The 25,869-nt window shown below is 33.5% G+C and overlaps 2 protein-coding genes across 2 annotated transcripts; both read left to right on the plus strand.

The window, feature by feature from the left end:
• The first annotated feature begins 520 nt into the window (after nucleotides 1-520).
• On the plus strand, nucleotides 521-2,233 carry LOC128553434 (uncharacterized). Its single transcript, XM_053534581.1, has one exon. The coding sequence runs from the start codon at nucleotides 521-523 to the stop codon at nucleotides 2,231-2,233; it is 1,713 nt and encodes a 570-aa protein (XP_053390556.1).
• A 22,107-nt stretch (nucleotides 2,234-24,340) lies between these two features.
• LOC128553435 (E3 ubiquitin-protein ligase TRIM33-like) lies at nucleotides 24,341-25,436 on the plus strand. Its single transcript, XM_053534582.1, has one exon. It carries the CDS (start codon nucleotides 24,504-24,506, stop codon nucleotides 25,434-25,436), a length of 933 nt encoding a protein of 310 aa, XP_053390557.1. The 5' UTR covers nucleotides 24,341-24,503.
• The last annotated feature ends 433 nt before the right edge of the window (nucleotides 25,437-25,869 follow it).

The raw sequence follows: 25,869 nt of genomic DNA on the forward strand, positions 1-25,869 counted from the left end.
TTTCCTTTTGTTGTTCCGGTCCTTTGGGCTACAACAGTCAAGTTCTTTAAATTTTACTCCCATCCTATGATGTAACCCTTCGGGCGTATATTGCCCCGCTTGGCGGAGCTCTTGTTATTTTTCAAATCGGTTTATATTTTTATTTACAATTATTTAAAAAGCAAAACACTTTCTGATTTAGATTGTCGATATTTCTTACGTAATTATGGTGGTAACTTCCCTAATAGAGGGGACTTCTCTTTCGGAGAACAATTATAGACTATATATTGATGTACAACGCCAAAACATGGGAGAAGACAACATGTATATGTTAAATTACACATATTCTAATTGTATTGTCCCTTGACTGCAGCAAAGTTCAGTTTAATTGGAACATGATATGAATAGATCGTACTTTGAAATTAGTTTCAAAGGTAAATGTTGTAGATTCAGTGATATATGTTACACTGTGGACTACAACGCAAAACATCATATAAGCTAAGTAAGCAAAGCCTTTCTGGAATTCAACTCATCTCTAACTATGGCAGTTTCGGGTCGAAAGTTTTCTAATTTTCAAGGATCCATATCGAAAGTTTCAGCTGAAGACTTTGAACATAGATGTGAACCATGTTTGGCGATTGGTCAGCAAATAGAAGCTCACGGATTTTGTGTGGATTGTCAAGAATACTTGTGTAAGAACTGCTTTGCTTATCATCAAAGGATAAAGGTGACCAAACATCATCACCTGGTCAACAAAGATAATATGACTAAACATTCTGTAATCAAGGCGGAATCAGACGAATGCACTGAAAAGTGTCAGGTACACAAAAAGGAAGTGATTAAATTTTTCTGCCCAAAACATGAAGCTCTCGGCTGCAACGATTGTATCGTCCTGAATCACAGAGCCTGTGACATTGACTATATACCTGATAAATGTGCAGGTATTGGGGACAGTGCAGAGTTCAGAGAGGTACTGTGGGAGCTTGACCAGAAGGTGAATGAAGTCGAGGATGTTATAAAGCAGGCCTCACATAGAGAAAAAGAATTAAATTCGTTCCACGATAAGCTACTCAAAGAAATTACAACGTTTTGCAAAGAGTTAAATGATCGCTTAGACCAACTACAAAAACAAATACAGACAGATGCTGACAGAAAGAAATCCACAGATAAACAAACAGTAAAGAATGTGCTTGAAACATGTACAAACATTTCTTCAGATATCAAACAACTACAGTCGAGACTACAAGATTACAAAGCCTCACAGCAGAATGGACAACTTTACATTACAATGAAACAAGCTAAATCCAAACTAAAGTCAGACGAAATAAAGGAGGCAGACAGAAGTTTAGAAAAGACAAATATGCAATACACATTTGAGCAAAACCAAGGTCTGGTAAACATGCTTTCAAGACAAAATGCCATTGGAAAGCTCGCACTCTCTTCTCTTGTAACTTCAAAGGAGAGGAAGCCAATTGAAACATTAACCAAAAAAATAAACATAGAAATAACGACAAAATCTGATCAGTATCTATGCCTTATAACAGGATGTGTTGTCCTGTCCTCTTACAGACTTCTGGTGGCTGACAATCACAATGCGAAACTGAAAGTTGTTGACATAAAAAATAAAGCTGTAATAGAAGAGACAACACTTTCTTCGAAACCATGGGACATTGCAGTCCTGCCTCAGGACCATATTGCTGTGACAATGCTAAAGACGGAAGAGATCCTTATAATGACAACATCAGGTAAACTGTCAACTGTTCACAAATTTCCATTTAAAGGAGCATGTGGAGGTATAGCTTATCATCAAGGTCATCTCTATATAGTTTGCAGTGATCCGAATGGGGTATTTATTACAGATACACAAGGTTACGTCCAGAACAAAGTTTTATTGGATAATAAGAGATTTCGCTTTCCAAGCTACCTTCTGCTAAGTAAGAATAAGAAACATATCTTCATCAGTGTCTATGGTAGCAACAGTGTCGTCAGTATAGCATTACAAGGTATATCTGCTGAATACGAAAACAAAGACTTTAAATCACCAGTGGGAATGATGATGCTAGACGATGGATCTTTGATGGTGTGCTGCAGTGGGGACAATGGCAGTATACACTGTATCTCGAGCGATTTAAAGCAAGGTAACACAATGATAGAGGATCTGTCATACCCATTTTCTATGTGCTATAATCGAGATCAACATGAGGTCTATGTCGGAGGTAACATTAATCAGATGATTGTGCTGAGTCCAAAATAATGTGTTTTAGTACACAGGAAACCTTTTATGATCATGACATCAAGTACAATTTTGTAGCATGATTTTCACTTGTTGACTGAAATTCTTTTTTATCATTTACATATGTAGATAAGAATATGTATGTAAATATTGTCATGAAATTTAAAGTTTTAATCTCTATTACTCAGTGTAAATAGAAAACTGATAAGTGACATTGTAAACAGCTTAACCCTGACTCAGATAATATTATCAGTTTCTACACGTTTTAGCAGAACCCAAATTAATAATTTGTGAAGTAATAGTGTTATTAATCTTATGAGGTTTTTACAATGGTTATTTTTTGTCGATCCAGTGCTAACCGTAATATATGTATTACGAATAAGTAGGAAAATTTCCTGACACTATAAAATATGAATATTTATGTTTCAAAATCTTCACTTTCTTCAAGTTATATGGCCACAGCGTCAATTTTACAGTTGTTTTGAACATACATGAATATATCTCCTAGTTAGCAGTAAAATCTATTAATGCTGTTTCTCAAACTAACTTCGGACATAGGGTCAATAGTTATTACTACAGACCGGCAAACCTATTTTGATGACACCATAAATAGATTTCACCTACATGCTTATTTTAACTTTAACTTAACCTCATTAAAATATGGTGTTGAATTTAGGACCGGTTATATAGCACAAACTATGGATCGGCTATTCATTGAAGGAGTCATGTAACGGTTTTTATATTGTACAAAACACAACTGCTATTAGTACATCGCATTTTTTCGAAAACTGCAGAAGTCTATCAACATTATTTACAAAAGTTGCTATCATCATAGCACCGTTATAAAGTCACAAGCAGTTGATAACCTGTTAACAGCGGACGATGACCCATCACCAGCAGATAATGACCTCTCAACAGCATATAATGACTTATAACCATTTGCCAATGCTACATATAACAAATAGACGATGGCCTGTCGCCCCAGCAAGCGATGGCCTATTGCCAGCAGACGATTATATATTACCAGACGACGTTGGCATACCAACAGCATACAACTGCATATCACCATATAGTATTTAACATGAAAAAATACCAACTATAAACTAACGAAATGAAACAATCATTATTCTTTGAATGTATGTTACACTATCGTGATTACAGTTATTTTTATTGTTTTAGTAAAAAACATCTCTATCTACTTTTTCATGTGGTCTAGATTAATCATTTAAATTGCAATTGATGAATGAATAATATTTATGTTGATTAAAGGTTAATTGATCTGATGCAAATATTGTACATAATTTTATACCATAAGTATAATTTTCAACATTAAAATTTGTATATTTCAAACTCTGTTAGGATTGTTATTGTTTTGCTAGTTGGTACACGAGTACCATTTATAATTTAAATTAACAAGGTCTGAAATGTGAAACAATTAGTATCCCGATTTCGCCTTGATCTACCAGTACTGTAGCATCTAGATAGTAGATATTTCAAAAACAAAGTTGATCTAGATAGATCTAAATGATTAATGTAAAGTCGTTGGATTACCTTTTTGGAAAAGCAAGCATAGTGTCCTATTGCTGTTGATATGACGCATTTTGTCGTCGTTTTTGTATGCTTTAAATGCGATGCATGATTATTGTAAATTATGGGGGTTGCAAGTTAATGAGTATAAGACCACAGTGGTTGTTTTTAGTAAATCTAAATTGAAACGTATTCCTGACTTTTTCTATAATGACAAAAGACTTGAAATTGTTGAGGACTTTTCGTATCTTGGTATACTTTTTAATTATAATGACATTTTTTCTAAAGCGGAAACAAAACTTGTAGAACAGGCAAGACGTGCCATGTTTTCGATTATCCAGAAATCTCGTAAACTCAATCTTACTATCTCTATGCAATTACATTTATTTGATACAATGATTGCATCAAGTTTGTTGTACGGAAGTAAGGCCTGGGGTGTTGAAAATCTTAAGATTTTAGAACAGTTTCATTTAAAATTTTGTAAATTCATCTTGAATTTGAAACCATCCACACCAAATTGTATGGTGTACGGTGAGCTAGGTATTATGCCTATAACGCTGCAGGCCAAATCTAGAGTTACTGTATTATGATATTGGAGCAAATTATTAAATGCTAAAGATGATAAAATTTGTAAAATATTGTATAAAACTATTCTGCATTTTCATAATAGCAATACTTACTTCCCCTTGAATATATTTTGTTAAGTCTAATCTTGACGAGCTTGGTTTGTCTGAATATTTTATTAACTAAAATGTTACAAACTTGAGACATTTCAGATCACTGGTTAAGACTAGATTGCAAGATCATTTTGTACAAAACTGGAATTACTCTGTTGATAACTCTCCTAAATGCCTTGTATATCGTATGTATAAAAAAGTACATTGTTTTGAAAAGTATTTGGATATTTTGCCACATAATTTAACTAAGGCTCTTTGTAAATTTAGAACTATGAATCACTCTTTACCTATTGAGAAGGGAAGACATTATAACATTGAACGTTGTGAAAGAAAATGTACATTTTGTGACAAACATTAAATTGGGTATGAATTTCACTATCTATTTGAATGTGACGTCTTCAGTGGCAGTAGAAAAAAGTCTATGCCAAAGTATTATTTTAACCATCCTAGTTCATTCAAACTAGATGATCTTATGAATTGTAAAATTAAGACAAAACTTATTAAACTAGCATTATTTTGTACAACCATTTTTTCTCAGTTTAAATAATTTCATTCTCCGTATAAAATATACTGATCTCATAGTTTGATGCACATTTGTAACTCTTAGAAACTCTTAGAAACAGTAAAATGATTTATAGCTTTATTTTTAGATATACAGTATGCTGCTTTGTTATTTTGTACACTTAGCATTGTCTTTGTAATTACTGGTTCAATATGTGTATAAATGTTTTATCACATGCATATTATATGCCCTGATGTAGAAATAAACTTATTCATTATCTCCCCTTTTTTACACAAGCGCTACTAAAACGGCAGGGTGAAGATGTTTTTACTGATAGACGGTTACGGTAATTAAGGATTCTGACTGACAGGCAGGTCAGTCAGAATAAAATCTGTAAAAAATCCTCTGGAAGCATAGAATGCAACCAAGCAGAATTATAGCAGACTCGGTTTGAAATGTGCGACACCTCTCCCGCCCCCTAGCACCGGCTTAAGCGGAATTCTATTTCACATATATTAAATGGACTCCATGTTCCCAAAGGACCAGAAAATATAACAACACTGAATCCAAGACTGAATCCTGATATTATTATCCGATTCTACACGTTTTTAAATTATTCCATAATCTTAAATGGATCGTTTTAATGGACTCAATGATTCACACTTATCTACCCTTAGATCTCATTTTTATTGCATTTTATGCAGAAAATAAACTTCTTTAGTTTTTCACCTCTGAAAATAAAACGACAGCATGTGCGTCTGTGCGTATGGACAGCTACCCGCCTGCCTGTCATCGACAGAGGATGAACTATCACAAGCGGATGATGACATGACACCAGCAGTCGATGTCTTATCACCAGCAGACGATGACCTGTCACCAGCAGACGATGACCTGCGACCAGCCACCAGTCGATGATGACCTCTCACCAGCAGATGATAAGATACCACCAGTTGATAATGCTATTTATTATACCTCATTTTTGTCTACAATGATAAAATCCCATTACCCAGAAAGAGATATTTTGACTATCAGAAACATTTTCAACCTTTTTGACACGTGACCAAGCGAAAGTGACTGTCAGGTCCTGTGACCGCGCTGATATTTTAATGTCATATAAGGGCAAATAACTGCTTCAATTTTTTAGCCAAATCATGAAATGATTGCCTCCCTTGTACACATATAGTATATAATGACGTCAATATTCAATGTGTACACAGGCGATTACCGCGCTAAAAATGAAACTGTTGAATTAAATGAATTAAAAATATTTTTAACTTTTTTATGTGCTTAATGTTGTTTGGTATAATAAAATAAATATCGTATGGTAGCGTGTGTGACATTGATATTGTCAACCCTCGAAACAGAATGTCACCACCCGGCTTTCGTCTCGGGTTACATTCTGCCCTCGGGTTGACAATATCAATGCCAGACACGCTGCCATATGATATTTATATAATATAACACGCAGACGATAACCTATCGTCAGCAAACGAAGACATATCGCCAGCAGATGACAACATACACAGATATACGATGATCTTTCACCAGCAGACGATGACTTATTACCAGCTGACAACAATATATCACCAGCAGACGATGGTACATAACCAGAGACGACAGCATATCAACAGCAGACGTCAATATATCGCCAGAAGATGATGGCATATCACCAGCAGATGATAACCTATAAGGCTGTTCGTTTATAAAAAGGTGTTTTAATTAGTTAGTTCTAATCTATCTATAAACAGATTACACAAAAATGACCTAGGTCACTACAGAGAACAAACTATTTGGCCAATCGTCAAATTGTTACAGCTAGGGGGTTACGCAGAAAATAATTGCCTTTTATACACTATTACATGCTATTAGGAACCGTGTCAAATGTTTCAATATACGTATGTCTTCAATTATTTTAAAAAATACATTGCGTTGTAATGATCAATTTTCAAAGAAATAAACAAAAGTTCAAAGGACATGCGGTTTACAACACCAAACCATTCAATGACGGACACACCGATACTAAACAGCTTTAACTGTATTTAATTGGTAGTTAATTTTCTTTACCAAAGTCAATACGGGTAATTACAAGCATTTTCGTCAGTTGTATAAGCACAGGTGATTGGCCTCTCTAAAGTTAATCACTACGTTTTCCTATTTGATGGTACGATGACTAATTTAGTATAAGACTCCACGATGCTAAGCTTTACTCCTAAATTAAACACTTATAGGACGGAGGAAGTGGATTTTTTGTCACAACATTGACCCAGTGTGCTGACCATAATTATTTATATGTTTTTCTTTAAGAAATTGGTCATAAATATTTGAGGGTAGCTCAGTCGTGAAGTTTGTTATTTATACTTTCTCGTCTATAAATACATGTAGTTGAATTCTGGGTAGATCATAATTGTGTTGGCTAGCCAGTAATGTGTAGTAACTGGTCAGTTGGAGGTCCATTGGAAATGATATTCACAGCAAGAAGTGATATTCTTGTAAACAAACATGACCGACTTGTTTGCCATGTACACAGTTTCTGTAAATATTTTAAGTGTAATTGGTTTAGATACAATATCACAGTATCATATTATGTACATTAATACTAGATATAGTAACAAAAATGAATGTGTTTTCAGCAGGTTATTGCTTTCACGCACTGATTATCACTAATCGGCCGGGCCGAAAACTCATAATCATAATTCGCCCGGTGAACACGTGCACGTGAAACCAATGGCCGCATAAAACGTCATCATGGTCAGTGCGCTTTCAACATGGCGGGCAAACGGACGTTGGAGTCGTTAAGCAAACCGTTTGTTAGACTTGGATGCTGATATAAGCATATCGGAAAGGACACATATGATTTTGAATCCCGCTACTAAGAAAAAGACCAAAAGTGATGTGGGAAGATTTACGGAATGATTATTTTCATTCTAACATGGTCATGAAAATATCTAAATATGTCTCTTGGGCTATCATTAAAAAATGGTATGTTTGCAGTGCTCGGACACAGAATTTTTCCGGGGGGGGGGGGGGGTCGTTCAGCCGGTCGCTTTTTTTTCAACGATTTACAGCATGAAAAATTTTATTTTATTTTTTGCCTAACCAAAGAGCCAAAAAAAAACCCCAAAAACAAACAACCAAATTCGAGTCGCGGCAAATTTTGTGGGTCGTTCGGAGCACTGTAAGCAAATATTTTTAATGATGGCCTTGTGACTTCATCTACATATTAGAAATTAACTGGACGTCATGTAGCAAAATTGGACGTCATCATAGTCTATCACTGGTCTACACGTTAAACTGTTGTTTATCGCAGAATTACAATGCTTGGTTTTTAGTAATAAAACAGGACATGCACATATTAACTTTAGAGCTAGAATTCCTGGTTTTAACAGTGCTCGGGTATGCGTTGTAATACGGCATGATTCGCATTACACAATTTCAAAATTTCGACGAAGTTGCAGGTTTCTCCCCAGTGAAAAGTTTGTGACTGCTTTCCATAGCTAAAAAAATGCAGTTTTTTCATGGAATTGCTCAAATTACGAGGGTTCAGGAAAAGATCTTAGGCTTAGCCTTAGGCTTTCGATCCTATCCTTAGCGTTTTTGTGAATTCTGTTGATTGTATATGTATTTTGTAAACTATCTCGCTAATAAAATATGTTTAAACCAAATTACGAGGGTTGTCCTAAAAAAAACGTGCGTGTTTTTGAAACTGTACAAACTATATGAACAAAATTTTACCATCATATAATATAAGCTTTAATGAGTAAATACATATTTTTTCATATCAGTATCTCTAAAAAACGAGATTCACAGAGAACTTCACACACAATCACATATCTCTGACTGGCGCAGGTCCCTGCGTCACAATAACGTCAAAACGCCGTCTCAGTTATTCATTTTCAAAATACTCCCCGCCATGGTCAGTACAAAGTCTGTGTCTCTTAAGATTTACCCATACCATATACACGTTGATACCAGTCTCCACTCAAACTACTGTTGAACCTCTGTGTCTCTAACAGAAGATCATGCAGATAATCAAATCTCTGGTCCCGTAAATGGTCTTTTAACTGCGGGAAATATGCATAGTCTAACGGTCTACCAACATTCACTTTGTCCTTATCATCAGTCGTCCCGTCTGTAAATCTGTGATGTCATTAAATTTTGTATACTAAAGCTCTCGACACATTTTTATCCTTGTCTACAGTCTTCATCTTTTTGTAAGTTTCAACTGGTGTCATTCTGAGACCGACACAAAACTCTACGACGGTTCTGTGCGCCGCCTTGTCCGTTTACGTCGCCGTTTTCGCGTAGATCTAGAAGCAGATTAACCCGGGAGAACTGTCACTGCACATGCATAAACAACGTCAGATCTTAAAAACTTTTACATATGACGTGGATGTGTACGGGATTTTTAGTGCCTAGTGCAACAGGTTGTAAGGAAACTGAGACAAGCATCACGGAAGACAGCCTATTAAAACGGATCATTTTTTTGACTGCGCCGGTCATACCACTTTGACCATAACACAAGTCCAATAATTTTTAAAGATAGCGTTTTTTTCGGCATAAACTCGTGATCAAAATCTTTAAAAATAAATTATGAAAACTTTCTGTAAATTTCATTACGTTCGGACGTTGATAAATTATTCAACTAAAATTTCCCTCGTATGTATTGTTACACATTTTTAGAATGGCGAACCATTTGATGCGTTTGATAGATATATAAATACGGATTTACTTTGCCCCTTATCGTCAAAAAAGTCTATAATTTGTCTAAATGTGCAAGAATAAGTTTAGTGCACTCACTTATATTTCCCCATATTGACCCCATATTGCTTCCGGGTACGACTAAACACGGATTTTGACTAAAAGATAAAAGTACCCCAAACTATTTAGCTATTTGAAACTAGCGTCAGGAGTTGTAATTACTCCCTTTGAGTAGTGCAACCAAACATATGTATTAAAGACATTAATACAAAAACAGAACAGAACAGAACAGAACATTTTATTTAGGAATTAAACTTTACAGTTTCTCATCTATAAACATAATCACTAATACAAATACAAGGTCAAAATATATAGTTATTAATTATAGAAGATGATATATAAACAAACTGCATCCATATTTTCTATAAATATTCTCATTTACTACATTTGTGTATTTTTAAACAATTTTCACGCATTACTTAAGCTTTTTCAACATATGTACACAAATTGTATAACATCTTTCTCTTATTACATGTCAACATTTCAACCAATTTAAACATACTAGGACTTCTTATATAATATTGCGATAAAAAAGTCTTTCTGTTATCTTTATACTTATCACAAATAAAAATAAAGTGATATTCATCTTCTATACTACCATTTTCGTATATCTGACAAATTCGTTCATTTCTTTCTAACATATTTCGGCCATATCTCGCACTCATATCATAATGGCCCTCAGACTTTAGCCCTCGGGCCATCATTCATTTTCCTGGCCGATTATCACCTCCCGGCCCGGATCTGTTGTGTATTATCCTCTAAATATCTTATTAGGTCGTCTACGAATTTTCTGGATGAGTATGGGTTGACTGTATACATTCTTTCCTATGAACATTCTAGTATTATTTTTTTATTACATACATATCAGCCGGCTTTTTTCCAATATAGTTATTCACACCCGTTAACCGGATGTGAGCAAAACAGTTTTCCTATACTTTTGCTATGATCTGTTTTGGGGTAAGTATTTTCAATCCAAAAAATCAGTAGGTGCAGTCCAAAAAATCAGTAGGTGCCAAATAAGTTAAAGATGTTTGTTTCTGTAAAAAGTAGTATGAACAAAGAACATGTCACGTGTTTTCTGTTTAAAACTAAAATATATTTAGTAAGTTATGGCGAGTTATAAGTGTGATTTTGTTGAAAAAAAAACCGCTAACAGGAACATTAATTGCGATATAATTACTTGCTTCTGCTTTCTATTTAGGGCTATATTATTAACGTAAACCTTACCAATAATGGTTGTCCTGAAAATTGTCCAGTTTTCAGCCGACAACACTCAATATTCAACGAATTATAGACATTCAAACATGACTTGGTAGAAAAGAAGCGTGGCGGTACTGCACAGTTCAAAATTATTTGTGTGGCGAGGAAGAGCAGTTTTGTGTATTTTGCGATTATAGTTCAATCAATTTAGTCTAAATAGTGATATCAAGCTTGTAGATTAGTGTAATCTAACAAAAGAAATTTGTACTAGCTTTAACTTCTTAACTGTCTCATTGTGTGATAATTTAAACAACCGTATGCATTGGATTTAGTACTTTAATATCCATACATTTGCGTTGTTGTAATAGCTGCAGTTAAATAACACAGATTGTGTCTGTCGCTATAATGTTCGCATATTACAGTGGAGATGATATTATGCATTTCTTGTAAAATACGCATATTATACTGATTATATACATCGCCAGTCAATAGTTGGTGCTATTGGACGAGTATAATTTTAAATAAAAACTTTAACATTTATTTGTATTGCCATGTAATAGCTTGCCGGTCAATAGTATATATTTACTAAATAATTCGGGCTTGTTGATAAATAGTCATAATTATCTACCCAAGATCTGAAGGCAACCATTCCATAAATGAGTAAAGACAGGACATCACAAAAATAACATTTGCAGATTCTTGTTTAAGTTTTATCAAGCAAACACATGTAGAAAGTTGGACACTGTTCGTTTGTTTCGGATTTAGTATCTTTTCTCAGCAGTATTGCAGTGAATCAGAGTATGCGGACGAATGATTTCAAACACATTGTCTTCTATCAAATAGTCACAGATAACATACGTCTCGTCCATGGACTCGAACTGGAACTCACGACTTGATGATCAATACCTCTCCCTGTTGGTCTAAGCTAGCTGGCTTTGTTTGAACTATGAACTAGTAATTTATATCATGAGTTTTATACTTTAACTAGTCTAAACTTCCATCCAGCAACCAGAGATTCTCAAAAGAACTTTTTGTGTTAGAGTTTCTTCTAGAAAGTCCACAAAGTAGATCATTTACAAGGGTTGCTACCCAAACAAAAAAAAGATTGGAATGAATCGGTGTAATAAATGGTAAACAAATCGGGTGATTTGTTCACGATTTGATCACGATTCAAATGGTATGCAAATGAGCTAATGAATCGGTAATAAATCGTAAACAAATCGTTTAATAAATCGGTAACAAATCAGGACTTTAAATTGTTTTGCTAAATAATGAATCGGTAACAAATCGGGTATGCTGAAGTTGAAATGAAAGGAATTTGGAAATCAGTGGCACTAATAAATCGGTAATAAATCGTGCTAATGAATCGGTAATGAATCGTACTAATAACTCAGCATTATTTTTAAGGGACGAAAGCATGCATATACATGGGTACAAAAACTTTGAGGACGAATTGTAATTCTCTAGAAAGGGTAGCATTAACTATAAAAATGGCAAACTAAATGTTTTAGTAAGGAAAGAACAACATGGAATATATAGATTCTATTTACAGTATAGCAATTGCAAAATTCAAAAATATGATACATATTAGAACATTATGCATCAGATCTTATTTATAAAAGTTCTTAAAAGTTGTCATGAAAACATATGACAATCTTGTAATTATTTTCTAAAAACTTAGCAGCTTCAAATATAGTGTAAAGAGTTAATGTATGCACTTAAGAACAGAACAGAACAGAATTTTATTTAAGACTTGTACATGGTACATCGTCATGCATAATAAACAACATATTGTGATAATACAATGTCACGTTAACATGATCTTTCAAACATATGATAATTATGAATAATATAATAATTAAACAACAAAAAGTAATGTTTAATGATGGAGAATGAACAGTTATAATATGTCCTTAAGCATGTCCTTTTACAACTATATTAGACAATCAAACATTTGCACTTACTCCATAACAGTTAAAATTCCAGTATTTTAGAGGATGTGGTGTCTCTGTGTATTTCAGTTATCCCGCCAAAATGCATTAAAGATGGCTGACAATATACTCATGTTTCCCGCCCAAAACGTCACAACTTTACTTTTTAATGAATCGGTAATAAATGGTACTGCACAAAATATCTGTTTCTAATGAATGGTAAACAAATCAGTTATCTGCAATGAATGGGGGAGGGGCTTTCTCTGCAAAACCCGATTTGCTTCCGATTCATTAAATGAATCGTAAACAAATGGTGTTAATAAATCGGCAAATCCCGATTTGTTCACCATTTATTCACGATTTTGGTACCATTTGTTACTTGATTTTTTTGTTTGGGTAATGGTTATTTACAGTTGTATTTGTTAAAACTATAAATAGTAGGTCACCTGTTGACCTCCTGATTAATTAAGCTATTGCTTTCACCACAAGAATATTTTCGTAAATGTCAGTTAAACTTACATCGGCTTATGAAATACAGGGAGAAGATCTGATTTTAAATGTTAAAGTATTTTCTAATTCCTTGTTTGCGTTAACGTTAAGTGATAGATAGTCTTCTGCTTCTTCAGATAGGAAAGAATTGTTATCTTTAAGTAGTGATACGTGATACTGATTGTTTCATCAACAGATAAAATACGACGTACTATCTAACAGATTCAAATGTTTTTGTTCGATATCCTGCCTTTCATATACGACAGTCAAGCTCAAGTTGTTTGTACTTTAACATATCAAACCTATGATTATCAGAGGGCACCGTGTAAAATATGGAGTGGAGTCATGGAGTGGAGTGGTGGAGTGGAGTCTGGAGTCGATTTTGGAGTCAAAGTTGGAGTCAATTTTGGAGTCTAATATAAAGTCAAAATTTAATAAAATCTAAACATTCATTAAAAGATCCTACGTTTATATGTCACCTCCAAATAATTATCTACATACAATATTTCACACTTACATTGACTAGTAAACTGTTGAATCATGGGCTCAATATCATACTCCTCTAGAAATAACAATAACAGTTACTGATGTTTTCTCAAATGACCCTTATCAGATTGGTAAGAATAACTTGTCATTACACTGGATAGTTAATTACAACAAATCACTCTCTACTTTATGACAGATTTCTACAATTCCGCTGATGAAGGTACTGGTACAGCACCTCAGCATGATATTTCATTCTTATCAGGACTTGACCCCTAGTTCCTTCATGGTTTGTTATTTATGATGTTGGGCCAGATGTTGCCTGAAGATTACTCAGAGAGAATTGATAAACATTTCAAACTTGAAATGTTAAATAATGAGAATTGTTTTAAAATTTTAAAATGAATCAGGAAAATGAAAACAAGAAAAAAACTTAGGTAATTAAATATTGACTATCTACTACAGACAGCATAATACTAGTATAATAAGACACATAATAAGACATGAAAATACTTGATGAATTAATGAAGGATATAATACTGTGTGTTATGCATATGTTTATAATAGACAATATATTACTATAATACAATTCACAAAAAAGTACATTTGCACTGGTCTGGTTCTTGAATCATCTTTTCATATCCATACAAAATTTGCTTTCAAACCATATTCGAGTAAGACAAATTGTTAAAGAACTATATGAATGCTGATCAACTTTATGCCTGTGCAGGCCATTCTCGCATACAAGAGCTCTACCACGGTTCTAGGGTATCATGCTGAACATCAGACATCAGGCTGATCTAGTTCTATGCAAATGCAGTAAACTATGTAGGTTTTCTCATGGTGTGGCTCAACTATGAATAAAGACAAAACATCTGCATTTTTTAAGATTTGCATTTTGTAAATTTTAAGTTCAGACTGTTAAATAGTAAACAGGTAAATAGGTCTGCCATGACCAGCCATGGTCTTTGCTGGTCAATATTCAAAATTTATAAATGATACCTATATTAAACAGGACCTTATTCATAGTATGCAGGGGTCGTGTTGGGGGTACGGGGGTATCCTCCCCAAGAATTTTTTTTTTAATGAGAACAGCAAATGGTGCATTTTGGGTATATTTGAAGTAAATACAGTGAACATAAACCTTGTTCTGTTTTCTTTTTGTTTTGCTTTTAATAAATTTCATACAAAATGTATTATTTAAGTAGACATACACGCAGGTAAAAAATATGCAGCAGGTCTGCAAGTAGACTAAAGATACATTTTTATTACAGATATTTTTCAGTACATTCAATAGGATCAAGCCAATATTCACCCTAAAACAGAGCAAATCACATAATCCCTTTTCTATACAAACTGACCGATCATTTGAACAAAGTAAATGGTCAAATATCTAAAAACATTGCTTTAAAAACGCAGGCTTTTGTTGTAACTTTAAAATAAATCAACAAAGACATATTGAGGGGCGATATCGAAAAATGTTCTAAGTGTTTATATAGAATTATTGCTATTACGTTCCCTTTCACGTTAAGCCTGCAATAACCCTCGGTTGTTTTCAGTAGTTTGGAAACTTCTATCCATTATTTAATGGTTTGATCAGATTTCTACAGACATTCTTATGAAAACAATGCTAAAGACCGAACAAGATTTGTAGAGAGGCTGATATCTTTGAATTCTTTCTTCGTGAAGTAAATGCTGCTTGAAATTATAATATCCAAAGTGTTTCTGTGACTTTAATACCCTTGATAAACCATGATATTACCAATAATGACATGACCATTGTCTTAAAACACAGACTCTAACAGAAATTTTATAACTAGAAAAACCGTGATGAAAACAGTTATAACCAGTGTTGTTGTGTTTTTCTTCGACCATAAAATTAAGGAATTCCATTCCTAAATTCACCACAAAAATGACAATAATAATTAATACTGACGATAATAATTAATATAGACCAAACACTTCAGTAACATTAAGTATCAATGAGACTCCATTCACAAAATCCTTTAACATTTAAAAAAAAAAATCCTGCTTGAGAGGCCGCATAAAATTAGAGACCATTTGTCTTAAGGCCCATTTTATCAATCAAGACTGTTTCATTAAGAGATAATTACATATATTTAGTGACTACAGGCCTGAGAGAAATTACACCATGACTCCAATCCAAAAATAGCTCCAAAAAAGACTCTACTCCAAACTGACTCCAAAAAAAAAAAAAAAAGACTCCACTCCAAAACTGACTCCAGAATTGACTCCAAAATCGACTCCAGACTCCACTCCACCACTCCACTCCATGACTCCACTCCATATTTTACACGGTGCCTTATCAGAGAGATGCTAAATTAACAGCCTGTATACGCCAGCTGTTGAATAACAGTAGTAGCACAGGTATCCTGAAATAATAACTTTCAGTCGAACGTTCATAAATGGGAATGCAACACATCATAGTACCATACCGCTGCAAAGCATAATTCAATACATGAAGAAGTGTTGATGAAACATTGCATTGTTAGACGGTTGGGTGTTAAATCATGCATTGACTACGTCTGTTTGTTAATAAAAGTTAAAGCAAAAATTGCTATTGTCACATTACAATCGCCACTTTTTACGAGCTTGATTTTACTATTTACTAGTAGGTCAATTATTAAATACACGAAACTGCTCTTCCTCTGTGCAATGCCGCCACACCTTTTTTTCGACCGTGTCATGTTTGAATGTGTATAACACGTTGAATATTGTGTTTTGCCGGTTGAATGTATGCTGATATCGATAAATATCTGTCGAACGGCCTCATTAAATATCACCTGATTCAGGTACATAAACTTGGATATTCATCTTATCATCCAACAATAACGTTAAATAGTTCATACAACGTGACATTTAGATCATTCAACATTTTTACTAGCTTGTGGTCTGATATAGGTTATAATGCAGTAATTCGGTCAAAAATGTGCTTCCGTGGTGTCGAAAGAAGTCCCTAATAAATAGATCCTAATTGTTCCATTTTTCGCGCATTTGCGCGTAAATCGGGGGCCAAATGGGCATTATTTCACTCATGGAATGCATTTTACATAAAATAGGACACTTTTCATGCTAATATTCGCATGTTTTCGAGTTGTTTACCTGAAAAACGAAAGTAGGGTGTTTATTCTGCGGACCGCTTTCTGAAATGCGGCAATATGAGGGTACCTGACTTTAGTTGACTTGCATTTCACTGCATACTATTCAACACCCCTTTTTCTTTTCGTTTTCTTGAAGCAAATGTATGGATATCTTGTGGAAAATAGGTCTACGACGGAGTGAAAATCTAGAAACTGTAACAAAATTCTTCTGAAGTAGATGAATTTTATATGAAACAAAGAACAATTTCTTTTATTGGTATATAGTCTATATTATACGCTACAACTTTACAAACTCTGTACTATATCGTCATATTTCAAGGAAAAGCGGAGTGTGTTTTTTGCACGTTTTCTATTTTAGACGTGGAAACGTGCAATTATACTGAGCATAAAATGGTCATTTTTGTGGTACTTGATTAAAAAATCTCTACGTGGAGTGTGTTTGAAGTACAAAGTCACTGTGTGGTAATCACGTGCTGTGCAATTTGTAATCTGAATTGCAAACTGCAAAACATTTTGCATTTTGCAGTTTGAATTGCAAAATGAATTTTTATTTTTCTATTCAAGACTTATATAAACCACGCTCGCTTTGCAAGAAAGATTTTATTGTTTTAGGCTTTTAAGGATTAAAAATTAAACATTTCAATCCTTTTTTTTTGCACATTGTTATATGAATTGGAAACTGTAAAACATTTTACATTTTGCAGTTCGAATTGCAAAATGAATTTTTATATATATAAACAGCGATTGGGTTTCCGAGAAAGGTGTCATGGTAATTCGCTTTTCAAGCTTTGAAATTTAATATTTTAATGTAATTTTCACTTTAAAATTTGAAATGCAAACTGCAAAAAATTTTGCATTTTAAGCTCAAATTTTAAATGAATTCTTATTTTGCGGTTCAAGGTATATATGAAGGCGATTCTCTTTCTAAGAAAGATTCTATTGTTTTTTTTTTCCTTTTCAGGCCTTTTTAAGATTTCAATCTTATTTGCACATTGTTATATGAATTGGAAACTGCAAAACATTTCACATTTTGCAGTTCGAATTGCAAAATGAATTTTTATTTTGCTGTTCAAAATATATATAAACAGCGATTCGGTTTCCGAGAAAGATGTTATTGTAATTTGTTTTTCAGGCTTTGAAATCTAACATTTCAATCTTAGACTAATTTTCCTTTGAAATTTGAAATGCAAACTGTGAAACATTTTGCATTTTAAGTTCAAATTGCAAAATGAATTCTTATTTTGCGGTTCAAGATATATATAATAATTTTATTTATTAAAGTCTCATCCACTTACATTTATACAGTAGGTACATCTAAAAGCATATATACATAAAGTAAGATAAAAATGTAAATGGTCATTCTATTTAAGAATTATAAGAGACTGTTGATAACAACAATATTACAGTATCACATATTAATAACATTTATTAAAAGTTAGGCTACCACTGCTAATCTATTACTAACAACTGCTATAAAAAGAGAACACTTTTAAGATGTTCACTTCGAAAACTGGCTCTAATACGCATTATTAAAACAAGAGCTGTCAGTGGACAGCGTGCTCGACTATTCTCAGTGCTTAATAGTTCTGCTTAATAGTATAAGCAATGAGTAAAACTTTAACATTACAATAAGCATATTCTAAGTCGACGCGCTCGACTATTCTCAGTGCTTGATAGTATAATATAAGCAATGAGTAAAACTGTACCATTACAATAAGCATATTCTAAGTCGAAAGGGGGTCATAATTCAGTCAAAATGCTTGACAGAGTTGCCTCCTCCTTTTTACTGACTGGGTCATAACAGCAAACAAGCATGCATAATATGAAAGTAATATCTCAATGGACTCTGAACATATTTGAGGTGGTACGCAAATTTTAACATTTATTTTAAGTCGAATAGGGGCCATAATTCAGTCAAAATGCTTGATAGAGTTGCCTCCTCTTTTTTACAGACTGGTGTCATGATGGTAAACAAGTATGCAAAATATAAAAGCAGTATCTCAAAGGACTTTGAAAATATTTGGGGTGGCACGCAAACTTTAACATTTATTCTAAGTCGAAAAGGGGCCATAATTCAGTCAAAATGCTTGATAGAGTTGCCTCCTCCTTTTTACACACTGGGATCATGATGGTGAAGAATTATGCAAAATATGAAAGCAATATCTCAATGGACTTTGAAAACATTTGTGGTGGTACGCAAACTTTAACATTTGTGTGACGCTCACGCCAGGGCGAGTAGGATAGCTCCCCTATCCTTCGAATAGTCGAGCTAAAAAATAACAGTCTTAAGACATCAAATATCAGCCCTATTCCGATTAGGGATGAATTGACTAGCAACGATTCCCTAAACTTACTTAAAAGGATATAACAGTATTACAATCGGGATAAGTATCCCTCAAACGTTAGATTAAAATATACCTTTTTATATATACAACATATACTACACATGTATCATTTACCAATAAACCCATCATGATCTTTTACTACTTGAATGGAGTATTATACCAATCTTATTTATCTCCCTTACACAATACTTGAATGGAGTATTATACCAATCTTATTTATCTCCCTTACACAATACAACATCAATCTGCCAAATATTCAAATATATCCCATTCAAAAAGTAAAGATCATGAATGCACTTTGTTTTGTTAACTATAATATAGGAGTTGTGTTCTAGCTTCTAATATAAGGTAGCAGGATTTTGCAGCAGTTTTAACAATATCAGTATTTGAAAAGATAAAATTTAACTTATGCTCGTCTGACAAATTAGTGAAGTGATTACAAATCTCTGTCGCTTTTTCAAAAAGTTCACTTCTGATAATATCATATGCTGGACAGTGTAGTATTACATGTATCTCATTTTCTACGCTATTACTACAAACTGGACATATCCTATCATTTACCGAAAGTCTTTCATAACGTCCAGTCTCCAATCTGATAGGCGCTACACCACAACGAAATTTTGCTAGCGCTGATCTGTGCTTATATGACATTAAAACTTTAACATATTCTTCAGTGTCATGCACAAATTTAAAATTCCTATAGGTCCTTAATTTGTTAGAACCTGTACCACTTGTATATGAAGGCGATTCTCTTTCTAAGAAAGATTCTATTGTTGTTGTTTTCCCTTTTCAGGCCTTTTTAAGATTTCAATCAAATTTGCACTTCGTAATTTGAATTGCAAACTGCAAAATATTTTGCATTTTGCACTTTGCAGTTCAAATTGCAAAATTAACTTTTATTTCGCAGTTCGAGAGATATATATAATCCGCGATTCGCTTTTCATGAAAAATGTTAATATTTTGAGCAACTCGGGCTTTAAACATTGAATATTTCAGTCACGTCCGCGCTTTGTATTTTTAGTTGCAAACTGTTTTTCTTTTCTGCGATTTGCGATTTGAATGGCAAAATGAAGTTTTACTTATTATTCATGATATATATGAATTGTGAAGTATTGAGCTTTTCAGTATTTAAAAATAAATATATTTCAGGCTTTAAAATCGAACATTTCAGTCACTTTTGCGCTTTGTAGTTTTAATTGCTAACTGCAAAAAAACTTTGCTATAAATTGAAAAATGATTTTTCGCCGTTTAAGTTATAAAATAATCGAGATTCGCTTTCCAAGAATGATGTTAATGTTTTGAGCTGTTCAGAATTTTGAATTAAACATGGTTCATTTCTCATTCGCGCTACATATTTTGCAGTTTGAATTTCAAAATGAATGTATGGATAACGCAGGTTTTTTCCTTGTTATACCATCTGCACAATCTCGAGGGATCGGTTGGTGCCTAAGCTCGTTAGGGCGAGAGTACCAACTTAATCTGAAGATGTTATAACACAAAATGAACATACGTTAACGCAATTCTAGCATAAAACGCGCATGTATAAAAACTGTTTTGATAGCACGTGAACACGAGAACACGTTTATTCTCCTATTAAAACATCTTCTAAACGTGCCAAGAATAGCAGTTTTATGCTAGATTTTAATTTTGCGGTTCAAGAAATATATTCCGCGATTTGCTTTCCGAGAAAATGATTTTCAGGCTTTAAAATTTAACATTTCTCTCACTTCTGTGCTTGTAATTTGAATTGCAAAATGCGAAATATTTTGCAGTTTGCAATTTAAATTATAAAACCAACTAAGATTGAAACGTTAAATTTTCAAGTCTGAAAACCCCAAACAATATCGAAAATAAAAAATCATTTTGCAATTCGAACTACAAAATGCAATATATTTTGCAGTTTGCTATTCAAATTATAAACCTCAATTGATATTGAAATCTTGAATTCTAAAACACAAAGAACAAATTCATTTTGCAAAATGCAAAATACTTTGAAGTTTGCAATTCAAATTACGAAACGCAACTTAAATTGAAACTTAAAAATTTTAAGCCTGAAAAGCAAAATGGACATTGATATCCTAAATTCTGAAACGCAATTCGTAAAAATTCATTTTGCAATTCGAAAAGCTAAATGAAAATTTGTAGTTTGTAATTCAAATTACAAAGCGAAAATGACATTGAAATACTGAGTACTGAAAGGCAAAATAAAAACTCCTTTTGCAATTCGAATTGTAAAATGTTTTGCAGTTTGCAGATCAAATTACAAAGTGCAAATAAGATTGGAACGTTAAATGTTAAAGCCTGGAAAGCCCCCAAACAATACCATGTGTCTGACAAATTGCATCGCAGGTCAATACATATAGTGAAACGAAAGTAAAAATTCATTTTGCAATTCGAAATGAAAAATGCAAAATATTTTGCAGATTGCAATTTAAATTACAAAGCGCAAAGGAGACTAAAAGATGAAACTTTAGTGTTTCGAAACCGTCATTAACATCTTTCTTGGAAAACAAATCATAAATCATATACATCTTGTATTGCAAAATAAAAATCCATTTTGCAATTCGAACTGCAAAATGCAAAACAGCTTGCGGTTTGCAATTCGAATTGCGAACTGCAAACTGCAGACCAACTTAACGCCTATGCCATAAGTTACCGGGACTATCAGGAATTCTGCAGACATCGCAATATTACAACAAGTGCTATACGTTTTGCTAAAAAGAAATATCAAAAAGGAATAGCTGAAAATTCTAAAACCTCTCCTAAGTCTTTTTGGAGCTTTGTAAGGTCAGAATCTAAGAGGAAAGATGGTATTGCGGACTTGGCAAATACGATAAATCACTTTTTTTTGCATCAGTTTTTACTGAAGAAGGGCATGCTGATTAACCTGAATTTGAGGAGAAAATTGATAGAAATAATTTTATTTCTGAAATTGTGATATCTCCTGAAAGTGTGTTAAAACATTGGAAAAACTTTAATGTATCAAAGGCTTGTGGCCCAGATGATTGTCACCCTTTGTTTGTAAAACAGTGTGCAGAGCAGTTGTATAAACCTTTAAGTGTAATTTTTCAAAAATCTGTATCTACAGGGACATTACCAGAAGACTGGAAAGTTGCAAATATTACTTGCATCTTTCAGAAGGGAGATAAATCTTCACTTGGAAATTATCGACCAGTGACTTTGGTTTGTAAAATTCTTATAAAGCTTATATTTATTATTATAAGAGAAGTCATTCTAAATCATCTGACTGAACACAACTTGATATCTGATTGTCAGTTTGGCTTTATGAAAAATCGTAATACCGTTTTGTAACTGTTAGCTGCACTTGAAAATTGGACGGAGGCCATAGATAATGATTCTCAGGTCGACACAATATACTTGGACTTCAGAAAAGCATTTGATAGTGTTCCTCACCGTAGTTTACTTAAAAAAAGGTGGACGCTTACGGCGTAACTGGTAACATTTTGAATCAGCTGAAAAGTTTCTTGAATGGCTGAAGACAACGAGTAGTGTTAAATGGACAAAAATCTGATTGGAACCCAGTAGTATCTGGCATTCCTCGAGAATCCATATTAGGACCTATTTTGTTTATTATCGTTGTTAATGATCTGTCAAATGTATGCAAGATGTTTGCAGACAACTGTAAATTATATCGTTACATGATATCAATGCTAGATCAGTTAGACCTGCAAGATGATATTGCAAATTTATGTAACTTGAATAACGACTGGTTATTAAAATTCAATGTTCAAAAATGCAAAAATTGTGTCATATGGAAATGAAAAAAATTCATAGCGACTACTCTATGTCTGATGCAACTGGAGCAGAGTAAAACTGACAAGAGATGATTATGAGAAGGACTTGGGAGTTTGTTGACTAGTAAACTGAATTTTGAACAACATATAAACAGTTTAGTGAATAAAGGAAATAAAATACGTACTTGGTCTCATGAAAAGGAAATTTACGTACATGGACAAATCATTGTTTTTGAAATTGTATAAGGCATTGGTTCGCTCCAATATTGATTATGGTAACATAATAGTGTATTACCCAGTTACAAAAAATGTAAACAGCTAGTTGAAAATTTAAAAAGACGAGCAACAGCACTAGTTCCTGAAATTAGAAATCTTTCTTATTATGAAAGCTTAAAGGAATTGAATCTCCCTTCTTTGGACTATCGCAGAAGAAGATTTGATATGATCCAGGTGTTAAAAATAATACACAGATCGATATTGTAAACACGAACACTTTCTTTAGTTTTGCTGGAAATAGCGGTACAAGCGGTCAGAATTTAAAAATTAAAAAAACAAAAGCCAAAAAGTCATTACGGTTAAACTCCTTTGGACACCGCACTATATCAGTATGGAATAACTTACCAGAGGAAATAGTCAACAGTGATACTGTAATATCATTCAAACCAAGACTGGATAAATACTGGATCTCTAAACGATTCGATATTTCTAAAGTTTATTAAGAAACAGACTAGACCGGAGGCGGAGAACAGTAAGTTACAGATCTATTCCTATTATTATATGTAAGTTACAGATCTATATTGATTATTATATGTAAGTTACATCTATATTCCTGTTATTATATGTAAGTTAGAGATCTGTTCTTATAATTGTATGTAAGTTACAGATCTATGCTTATTATTGTATGAAAGTTAAAGATCTGGTCATGTTATTGTACATACCTTTTCTACTGCGTGACTAACGCTGTAGCGAGCTTTTATATATATATTTTACAGCATACATACGTTAAAAAGTGAATAAGTGCTTCATTGAATATTTATTGAATCGCTTTGTCTTTCCAAATTACAATTAAGAAGTAGGAAAACTTACAGATTTAGATTTTAGAAATATCCTACGTAAATCTGGTGGTTAAATCCCTTATAAAGGAAACTTTTCTTTCAGAAGACAACTGGTATTATAATTAAATAGCGAGATACTAGTATTGCATAGAATATTGAGGAGATAAATCGTCACTGTTGAATTACGTAGAGACTTGTAGGGTTATTGTCCCTTGACTACAACAAAGTTCAATTTAATTAGAACATGATTTAAATAGACCTTTTTCTCAGAAAGGAAGTAAAAATCGGACATAAAATATTTACCCTTGAAATCAATTTGATAAGTTTTCTGTTATCAATAAAAGATTAAAGTTTATTACAATAGGATATTTGTAATACTGTGGAAAACTAAGGAACAAATTACATCAGTTAAATAAACAAAGGTTTCTTAAAGTTTGAACTCTAACTATGGCAGTTTCGGGTCGAAAGGTCGCTGATTTTCAAGGTTCCATATTCAAAGACTCAGCAGAGGACTTTGACCATAGATGTGAGCCTTGTTTGGCGATTGATCAGCAAATAGAAGCTCACGGATTTTGTGTGGACTGTCAAGAATACTTGTGTAAGAGCTGCTTTGCTTATCATCAAAGGATAAAGGCGACCAAACAACATCACTTGGTCAACAAAGATAATATGGATAAACAAGCTGTCATCAAGGAGTCAGACGAATGCACTGAGAAGTGTCAAGTGCACAAAAAGGAAGTGATTAAATTTTTCTGTCCAGAACATGAAGCTCTCGGCTGCAACGATTGTATCGTCCTGAATCACAGAGCATGTGACATTGACTATATACCTGATAAATGTGCAGGTATTGGGGACAGTGCAGAATTCAGAGAGGTACTGAGTGAGCTTAACCAGAAGGTGAATGAAGTCGAGGATGTTATAAAGTTGGCCTCATGTAGAGAAAAAGAATTTAATTACTGTCATGATAAGCTACTCGAAGAAATTACAACGTTTCGCAAAGAGATAAATGATCGTTTAGACCAACTACAAAAGCAAATTCAGAAAGATGCTGAAAGAAAGAAATCCAGAGATAAACAAACAGTAAAGGAAGTGCTTGAAACTTGTACCGACATTTCTTTAGATATCAAACAACTACAGTCGAAACTACAAGATTACAAAGCCTCACAACAGAATGGACATCTTTACATTACAATGAAACAAGCTAAATCCAAACTAAAGTCAGAAGAAATAAAGGAGGTAGACAGAAGTTTAGAAAAGACAAACATGCAATACACATTTGAGCAAAACCAGGATCTGGAAAACATACTTTCAAGACAAAATGCCCTTGGAAAGCTAGCACTCTCTTCTTCTCTTGTAACAACAAAGGGGAGAAACCGATAGAAAAATTAACCAAAAATGGAAACATAAATATAAAGACGAAATCAGATCAAACTTTGTGCTGGATCACAGGATGTGTTGTTCTGTCCTCTAACACACTTGTGGCGGCTGACTATAACAATGAGAAACTGAAAGTTGTTGACATAAAAAATGAAGCTGTAATAGAAGAGACAACACTTTCTTTACAACTATGGGACATTGAAGTAATGCCGCAGGATCAGATTGCTGTGACAATGCCATGGAAGAAAGAGATTCTTATAATGACAACAGTAGGTAAACTGTCAATTGTCCGCAAATTTCCTGTTAAAGGAAAATGTAAAGGTATAGCTTATCATCAAGATCATTTCTACATAGTTAGCAGTGACCCGAAGTGTGTATTTATTACAGATACACAAGGTAACGTCCAGAACACAATTTTACTGGATGATAAGAGATT

Source organism: Mercenaria mercenaria, unplaced genomic scaffold (assembly GCF_021730395.1).
Source record: "Mercenaria mercenaria strain notata unplaced genomic scaffold, MADL_Memer_1 contig_3824, whole genome shotgun sequence".
Lineage (NCBI taxonomy): Eukaryota > Metazoa > Mollusca > Bivalvia > Venerida > Veneridae > Mercenaria > Mercenaria mercenaria.

Bases quoted from the DNA above. Each gene is read 5' to 3' on its own strand.
- LOC128553434 (XM_053534581.1), top strand. From the start codon at position 521: ATGGCAGTTTCGGGTCGAAAGTTTTCTAATTTTCAAGGATCCATATCG.
- LOC128553435 (XM_053534582.1), top strand. From the start codon at position 24,504: ATGGCAGTTTCGGGTCGAAAGGTCGCTGATTTTCAAGGTTCCATATTC.